The sequence below is a fragment of the Panthera uncia genome, chromosome F1, assembly GCF_023721935.1.
Source record: "Panthera uncia isolate 11264 chromosome F1, Puncia_PCG_1.0, whole genome shotgun sequence".
In the NCBI taxonomy this organism is placed as follows: Eukaryota; Metazoa; Chordata; class Mammalia; order Carnivora; family Felidae; genus Panthera; species Panthera uncia.
This window is the reverse complement of record NC_064813.1, coordinates 12,113,726-12,122,825: the sequence shown is the minus strand read 5'-3', so window position 1 is coordinate 12,122,825 and position 9,100 is coordinate 12,113,726. Positions and strand designations below refer to the sequence as shown.

At 47.5% G+C, this 9,100-nt stretch overlaps 1 protein-coding gene across 4 annotated transcripts in view; it reads left to right on the top strand.

Moving 5' to 3' along the window:
• Window positions 1-9,100, top strand: part of SCYL3 (SCY1 like pseudokinase 3) — a 41,159-nt gene that overhangs the window by 5,211 nt on the left and 26,848 nt on the right. For 2 of the 4 annotated variants that reach the window (XM_049633905.1, XM_049633906.1), the window contains exons 2-4: window positions 126-316; window positions 6,737-6,922; window positions 8,941-9,054. In XM_049633905.1, the coding sequence (XP_049489862.1) occupies window positions 152-316; window positions 6,737-6,922; window positions 8,941-9,054 (465 nt within the window). In that variant the 5' untranslated portion in view covers window positions 126-151. Of the gene's footprint in view, window positions 1-85; window positions 317-6,736; window positions 6,923-8,940; window positions 9,055-9,100 lie in introns of all 4 variants that reach the window. The other 2 variants (XM_049633907.1, XM_049633904.1) reach the window with 1 other exon arrangement.

Sequence of the window (9,100 nt, the reverse complement as noted above, 5' to 3'; positions counted from 1 at the left end):
GGGGGGGGGGGGGGGGGGGGGGGGGGGGGGGGGGGGCGCCCCCCCGCGTGGTCCCCCCCCCCCCCCCCCCCCCCCCCCCCCGCAGGTGGAGGCTTATGTGTGCAGGTGTTTTCCTCCTTCCTCAGCTGTGCCGGGCCTCCCGGCGGAAGGCATGGGCTCGGAGAGCAGCGCCCTGAAGAGCTACGCGCTGACGGAGCCCGCGTTCACCCTGCCGGCCGGCCTGGCCGTGCACCCCGCCGCGCTGCAGGATGGCCGGCGCGCCTCGGTCTTCGTGTACCGGAGAGACCACGAGGACCGCGTGAACAAGGCCGCCAAGGTACCGCGTGCGCGGCGGCGCTCGCGTTTGGGGGGGGGGGGTCACTGGCTCGAGTCCTGTTAAGAAATACGAAGCGGAACTTAACGAGGGTCACAGGAGGGCGATCCTGAGGAATCGTGTTTTTGTTCATGACCTTCGTGGTTGTCCTGAGGCGCCGGGGGCGGGGAGGAAGGAGGGCTCAGTCGGTTACGCGTCGGACTCTCGACTTCGGCTCAGGTCATGATCTCGCGGTTCGTGGGTTCGAGCCCCACGTCCGGCTCTGTGCTGACAGCTCGGAGCCTGGAGCCTGCTTCGGAGTCTGTGCCTCCCTCTCTCTCTGCCCCTCCCATGCCCATGCCCTGTATCTCTCTCTCTCTCTCTCTCTCTCTCTCTCAAAAATAAACATTAAACAACAACAACAAAAGAACGTAGTTGTCCTTCCCTCGTGGGAAAATCTCCAACTTGCAGGACATGTTGGAACCAAAAAGCTTCGGAAAACACAGGGTGAGAGCTTTTATCATATTGTTTTAGTGAGGAAGTTCGGAAGGTAATTTTCCATGGCTAAATTAAGGTAGAGTTTAATCGAGTTTAGCAAAAATCTGTAAGTGTTGACATTTTGGTAAGTATATGATTTAATTTGTAAAGTTTATTTATTTTATGTCTTTTAAATTTTCATTTTTAGCTTTTTAGTTTCTGCATTTCAGTTTTTAAATTTCAGTATAGTTGTTGACAGTGTTAGTTTCAGGCGTACAACATACTGATCCACCTTCTCTATACAACATGCTGTGCTCGCCTTTAGCGTATTGATGACGGACCTAGAAATAAAGTAGTTTAGAAACTGCAGGTACTATTTTTTCTTTTCCAGGAGTATTGCGATGTCCCAGAAAGAATGTTGGCCCGGGTTCTGGTTCTTGCTGAGGGACCTTAGTCGCTTCATTCACTTTTAGAGGCTTCAGTTTCCTCTTCAGGGAGGGGGTCCTCCTGGCTCACACCTTCCAGATGCTGATCCTGGAAGGGGACCAATGTATTAGCAGGTGCTTGTGCACTGTCGGGGGACCCCAGCCTCTGATTAGAAAACGTGATTGTACCTTGGAATATAATTCAATAGAACAACCCTAAGCGTCTTTTTTTTTTTTTTTTTAATTCATTTTATTTTGAGAGAACACAAGTGTGTATGAGCAGGGGAGGGGCAGAGAAGAGGGAGAGAGAGAATCCCACACAGGGTCCACACTGACCGCCCAGAGCCTGATGCAGGGCTTGAACCCACGAACTGCGAGATCATGACCTGAGCTGAAATCAAGAGTCAGACACCCAGCCACCTGAGCCACCCAGCTGCCCCTGTTAAAACTTCTTTTATTGTAATTTTGCAAAAGATAAAATGCCTTGCTTCACTGTCGTATTCTTACTTGCAGTTAATATCTGACATACTTCCTATTATCTTCATCTCATAAGGTAGCATGTTTTTTAAGTAAAAAAATGAGGGTGACTGTTATTAGTGAAGTACTAGAGATTTATCATCTTTCTTAGCTTTTTTTTCTAAATAAGTTCATGAGATTATTTAACATTGTTTTGTTTATTTATTTTTGAGAGAGAGAGAGCACAAGCAGAGAGGAGCAGAGAGGTGGGGGGGGGGGGGACAGACGATCTGAAGCAGGCTCTGTGCTGACAGCACAGAGCCTGATGTGGGGCTTGATCTCCTGGTTCGTGAGATCATGACCTGAGACGAAGTTGGACGCTTAGCCAACTGAGCCCCAAGGTTTTTTAGCACTATGTTATTCTTTATGATATGTGTGCCAAGAAAGTTGAACAAAACGATACTAAAAGTTCTTCAAGTCCATCAGATCCTATCATTTTATCTTGAATCCACTAGCCATAATAGTATAATTTTCTCACCGGTGGTTAGGACTCATTTCTGAGGAATAGTAAGGAAATATAACTCCTAAGTCAGAGTGTGGTTCCCGTAGTTTGCTCTAATCCCAGTGCTTAGGTGGGACCTCGTGGTGAGGACAAGCTCGTGAATGACCCTGAGTGTATTCGTAACCAGGCAGTCACGTTAACTCGAGGAGTGCGTTTGTGGACGCCGTGCACCTGCCTTGGGAGACACTGTGCTCTTCTCCATGACTCAGGCCGCTTTCTGGAAGGGTTGGTCAATATATTTGGGGCTGCACAGTGTGTGGTCATGAGGAAGAAATAGAAGATCGCTTGCCTTCCCCTTGGGGAATGCTTTTACCGCTCTTCCTTATATACTGACATGCTCTTTCTGTTCCTCTCCCCCTTCGCCCTTTTCTGTGCTGTTTACAACCCTTATTCTAATAAATCAACCGCCCTCCAGTGTCAGCTGGTTCTCTTCCAAGGTTCCTGATCATCATCCATTCAGAAGAACTTAAGAAGTGCCCCCATCCCCCAGGTGTGTTGGGCCACCTCTAGATGGTGCAGGCTCCTTCCCAGCCTCGGCTCTCCCCAACAGTTTCCAGACTTCAGGTTCTCGTCCTTTCTCTTCTGGTGTTTATGTCTGGCCTTCTGCCCCTGACGAAGTAACTGCTGAGCCCTCTGGTCTCAGCTCCAGGTCCACATTCCCACTTGCCTGTGGAATATCTCTACCTGGATACTCCCTTAGCACCTCAGGTACAAGCTTTCCAACACAGGATTCTTTATCCCTTCCTCTTCCTGTGTCTCATCTAACCTCTAGCTCGTGGGCATTCAAAGACAGAGTGTGCTTCTGTCTTTGTCTCAGATTTGCATCCCAGCAGAAGCAGCCAGAGTATTTCTCCCTGAGAGTTGTTGCTCTCTCGTTTTAGGCGTCCTGGTTACTTTGTTATATTTCTTTAACAGAATGAAACTATGGCTTGCTTCCTGTCGAAAAACTTGCAGGTGGACGTGAGCTGGTAACTACTATGTTGTGCAGTTCCCGAAGTGAAATAGCAAACCAGAGATAGAACTTACAGTAATGAAAAGTTAAGCCGCTAAGGCTTGAATTAATTCTCTGGATAGCTGCGTCCTAACCCGTCCTAAAAAGTAGACGTAGTTTATATTCACGACTTGACTCTCACACCTAACGTCTCTGTGTGGGCCTGGATAAGTACAGATGTTGACAGGTTATCCAGTGCTGCTCATGTTGAACGATCAAAGTCCTTGCTCGGAATCCTCTGAGAGGATTCGCCTGGAGCAGAATGGGCAGAACTGGGATGTGGTGACTCGGGGGCAGGTACTTTCGGCACTCCTTCCACAAAGTCGCCTCCCTCCACCACAAGAGCCGTTGCTCTCTTTGGTCGATGCTCCCTGAGAACATCTCCCGGTCACATCTTGTCACCCCCTCTGTTCTGGAGCAACAGGATCTTGAGTCAAGAAGTGTTTCTATTTGATTCATAATTGCTGACTTCCCTGTGAGTCTGTATGCATAATTTATGCAAAATATCGTGTGTGCTGAAGGGGAGAGACACATGACGTTCTCGGCCAGTTAAGTGCCGTGTTCAGAATCACGCTATGAGTTATTCCTTTCTGCCTTTATTAAACGCACAAGTCACTTTGGACTAAGAATTTTCCTGGGAATGTAGGGTTAAAAAAATAAGCAGATTGCAATTTATTATTTCATGTATTAATTAGGTGAAATTTACTGACTCTGTATTTAATGCCAGTACTCAGCCCGGTGATATTTCTTCTGACTTACTAGTCTGCCCTGACTACTAGAAGCATAAAACTTCTTTTACGTACAACCAAAGGAAAATAATTAGAGTCTTAAGAAATAAAAGCTGAATGAATAATTTTTCCTGAACAGGCAAAAGTAAAAACTCAAAAGTGTTCCATGCTGGGTTTGCAGATTACTTGAGATGATTCTTAAAATGAAAAAAATATGAAAGAGGTTGCATAATTTTACTCAGAAACCATAGCTCAAAAGACCCTTGCAAGCAGTTCTGTCCACTTAAGCTCAGACATTCAGCCAACTTGCTAGCATGACTCTTGGCTCATCTGGGTCTTTGCTGTATTTGCGTCTATATGTACGAATTAATAGTTCGTATTTAAACTATTAGTTTAAGAATTAAAGAATTTTCTAAGTATGTATGTATGTATTTATTTAGAGAGAGAGAGAGAGAGAATCCCGAGCAGGCTTTGCACTGTCAGCTCAGAGCCTGATGTGGGGCTCGAACCCACAAACAGTGAGATCATGAGTTGAAACAAAGAGTTGACACTTAACCCCCTGAGCCACCAAGGCACCCCAAGAGTTTTCTTAATTATTTGTTATTAGAGTGACTCAGGGAGGGTAACAGCTTTCTTCTTAAAAACAAACAAGAAATCCTACTGGAGCTATTCCTAGAGTTGTCGAAGTTTGGGATTATTACAAGAAAAGAAAAGAAACTGGGCAAATTCATTTCCTCAGAAGATTCTCCTGTGGTCTCACCTAATAGGCTAGTTTGAAATGACTGATATAAACCTTGAACCAGCACTGTGTTCCAGACTCTTATGGGAGCTCGCATTCTTCCAAGAAGGTATTTTGGAATGTTCCATGCTGAGTGCTCATTTATGAGATGAAACCGAACATTATATTGAGGGTTTTTGTCCCAAGTGACGTCTTCCATGCCCCCCCGCCCCATCGTGCGATGACAGGTTTACAAGCCTTGCTCGGTGTCCTGCAGGTTGCACAGGCTTCTCCCTCTAGCTGCCTCCTGAGGTTTTTTATTTATCTGATCTTCACCAGTTTGATGATAACATGTACAGCCGTGGTTTTCTTTGCTTTTTCCTGTTTGGTGTTCATTGAACTTTTTAAATCTGTAAACTTTAGTATTTGGCTGGATTTGGAAAGTTCTCAGCCATTACAATTTTTATGCCCCCATTGTTTTTTTTTGGGGGGGTGGGGGAGTCCAGTTATATACATTAGACCTTTTGTTATTGTCACATAGGTTCCCGAGGCTATGATTATTTTAAAAAAGAACATTTGGGGCGCCTGGGTGGCTCAGTCGGTTAAGCGTCCGACTTCGGCTCAGGTCATGATCTCGCGGTTCATGAGTTCGAGCCCCGCATCGAGCTCTGTACTGACAGCTCAGAGCCTGGAGCCTGCTTTGGATTCTGTGTCTCCCTCTCTCTCTGCCCCTCCCCTGTTCGTGCTCTGTTTCTCTCTCGTTGAATTAGTTTCTAATATTTTATTTCTCCTTTCTAAAATTTCTACTTATTTTGGAGCACCTGGGTGGCTCAGTCGGTTAAGTGTCCGACTCCGGCTCATGTCATGATCTTACGGTTCGTGAGTTCGAGCCCTGCGTCAGCTGTCCACCCAGAGCCTGCTTTGGATCCTCTGTCCCCTTCTCTCTCTGCCCCTCCCCCCGCTCATGTTCTCTCTTTCTCTCTCAAAAATAAACAATTATTTTTAAAAAATAATGAAACTTCCACTTGTTTTAAATAACAGTTCTTTCTCTGCTGAGAACTTCTATTTATTTCGTAACTGTTTTCCTTTACCTCTAGGGGAGAATGGTTATAATATAATGGTTACACTGTTTTAAATTCTTTGTGATAATTCTAATATCCGGTGTATTTTGGGGTTGATATTTGTTGATTGTCTTTTCACTTTTTTTGTTGTTGTTAAGTGAGAGCATTTTGGATTGCATACTGAACATTTTGAATGTCCTGTCGCATAGACTCTTGGTTCTGTTTTAATCCTCCGGAGATTGTTGGTGTTTCTGGTATTTGAGGTTTTGACTGCAGGCCGTCAGTCCCCTCAGGTTCAGGCTTCAAGTTTTCCAGCTACTCTCCACCCGCTCTTGCTGTGCGTGGTGCTCAAACCCCAGGTCGTTTCTCAAAACTCTGCTGCGCTGGTGTCGGCCCTCTTTGTCCACGTCGGTTCGGGACTTGGTCTGAGACCTGTGCGCGGACAGACACCTCGAACGTCTCCTTCTCCACTCCTTTCGCCTCTGGGATGGCCTCGGACTCAGGCTTGCCTTGGTTCCTTCCCGTCATTCTTCTGGCCGGAAAGGTGGCAGGGTCTCTGTCAGAGTTCTAGTCACGTTTGCTGCACTGCTGTGCGAGCGGGGCCCGCCGTCGTGCGCAGCTGCGAGAAGTGCCATCCCTCACCCAGGACGTGGACCCCCATGATGTGTCTTCTCCTCATTTTGACTCTGCTCCAGAATCTGAGTGCTCTGTCGAGTTCTCCGGTCATTATTTTGGGCACCTGCTTCAGAGTCGATAGCAGTGATCTTCGGGAGGCCTGGGCTCCTGGGGGGCTCACACTGCCCTAAGGGAGCTGCAGGTCTCCGTAGAGTGACTTAAATGTTGGTAAAGTCAGAACAGGTCACAGATGTTCCTTCGCCTTGTTTGGAGTCTTGGGGGCAGGGGAGCTGGACAGGACCTTGACTGCGAGGATACGTTTTCTGACTTTCACCCCGACTTACGTGAGACTGCCGTCAGTCTGGTCTTGAGTCGTTAACTTCACCACCCCTTCTGTTTGTGTGTTTAAAGCATCTGAAGACCCTTCGTCACCCTTGCCTGCTGAGATTTTTATCGTGCACCGTGGAGGCGGATGGGATCCATCTGGTCACCGAGCGAGTGCAGCCTTTGGAAGTGGCTTTGGAAGTGCTGTCTTCGGCGGAGGTCTGTGCCGGCATCTACGACGTACTGCTGGCCCTCGTCTTCCTTCACGACAGAGTAAGCGGCCTGCACGCAGTGTGCTCACAGGCTCTGGTATAGACCGGGTTGGGGGGCGGGGGCAGTCACGGGACGTGTCAAAATCCTAAGGCACCGTTCTGACTCAGAAGCTTCCTGACGGAAACCCGCACGTCGGAAGGCACGGGGGTGCCACAGACAGATGGTTTGTGGACGGGCGGCCAGCCCTCTGACCCTGCGCAGTGTTTCCTAGTACTTGACTCCCTTGACGATGGTCTCCCTCGAGTTTGGGGTAAGCCTTTCCCTAAAAATAGCTGCAGCTGTATGACTGTTCTTAAGACAGAGAGAAAGCCTCGACGTTAATGCCGCTGTGGGCATTTCCAGGAGTTTTGTTCCATTTTAGATTTTGAAGAAAGAAATGACCATTTCTTCAGAAGAGACTTTCCCTTCTTTTTGAGTAGGTGGTGCCACTGAGAGCCAGCCTGTTAACACTGCGGTCAGGTTCACTGTCACGGGGATAAGGGTAGTTCCTCTGTTTACTTCTGGTCTGTTTCTGGACAGTATTACGGAGCTGTTTCTTAATGGAATTTGCGTTCTGAAGTAAGAAAGCCTTTGGTCGTCCTCCAAGATTAAAATGACCAGTCACAGGTTAGAAACGTTTGCATATGACTCATCTCAGTGTATGTTTTTGGGTTTTTTTCACTTTGCCTATTAATGGGGGACAGATTCCAAATATCACTTTGGATTTATCATCTCTTAAAAGCTTGTCTAAGATGCATATAAAGAATTGCAGGAGCGCCTGGGTGGCTCAGTCAGTTAAGTGTCTGACTTCAGCTCAGGTCATGATCTTGCAGTCCATGAGTTCGAGCCCCGTGTCGGGCTCTGTGCTGACAGCTCAGAGCCTGGAGCCTGGAGCCTGCTTCGGATTCTGTGTCTTGCTCTCTGTCTGCCCCTCCCCTGCTCATGCTCTGTCTCTCTCTGTCCCAAAAAAACCCCAAAAAACAAAAAAACCAAACAAACATTAAAGAATTGTTAGGGCTTCATGTGGAGGTATATTTTCTTTGTTGGAAAAAGTGCGTGCACGTGGTGAAAAGCCCGGACAGTGTGGGAGCACATAGAGGGAAGAGCAAGCCCCCCACTGTGAGTCCTGGACCCCACCTCCCTCCAGGGGCGACCACGGTGATGAGCCTGGTCGTCCGGACATGTTCCGTGTGTGCATAAAGCAAATGTCCCAACGCCTAGTCTTCTTTATTTCTCAAATGCAAAAATACCATCCGTACTATTCTGAACCTTCCTTTAAAACGGATATGTATATCTTGGAATGTTTTATATCAAAATATGTACACACTTTTCTGGCAAGTAGGATATTTAAAACGCACTTGTCTACTGAAATGATTTCCAGTTTGGGGGAAAAAACATACACGTACTTGAATTCTGTTCTCATTGCCTTCTTCCTTCTTACTTATTTGACTGTACTATGTTTTCTGGTCCCGTATTCTGTCACATCTGTGCTCTGTGAGATATTTCTAGTGGGCCTTACCGTTATTCCATTTTCCTCTTCTTCCGGCAGAAATTTTTAAGGCCTCCTGACAAGATTTCAGGGGAAGATTTCTGAGTTTGTGCTAGAATGTAGGTGAGAAAGAATTTAGAGGAGAGAGTTAGTACAGCAGCCTAGGGGAGCAAAGATAAACTTCACCTTTAAAGGGAGGCACACGCTCCGGGCCATGACGACGTGTACCTGTGTGCGTACCATCCCTCCTGCCTGGCGTGGAGGCGGGGACGTGCAGAATCTGTGCCCTGCTGTCATGCCTTTATTTCATTAACCTGCCTCACTGGGCAGGGGAGAGAACAGAAGCCTGTCCATCGCATTTTTCCTTCCCTCCGACCTCGTAATGCATACGCAGGCTTGCTCGGTTTGTCACTCCTTAAAGTTGTGCTTCGTTTATTATGCCTCAGGTGGGCGGACTTGCCTTAGCTTCTTTCAGTGATCAGTTTTTAGCTCTTTAGAACTTCTGCCTCACAGATTCTAGCGGCAGCCTCTTCCTCTTCTTTTTCTCCAGGGACACCTGACACACAACAACGTCTGCCTGTCGTCTGTGTTTGTGAGTGAGGACGGCCACTGGAAGCTGGGGGGGATGGAGACCGTCTGCAAAGTTCCTCAGGCCACACCCGAGGTAAGCCAGGGGACAGGCCCTCTGTGGCACCCGGAATCGGATAGCA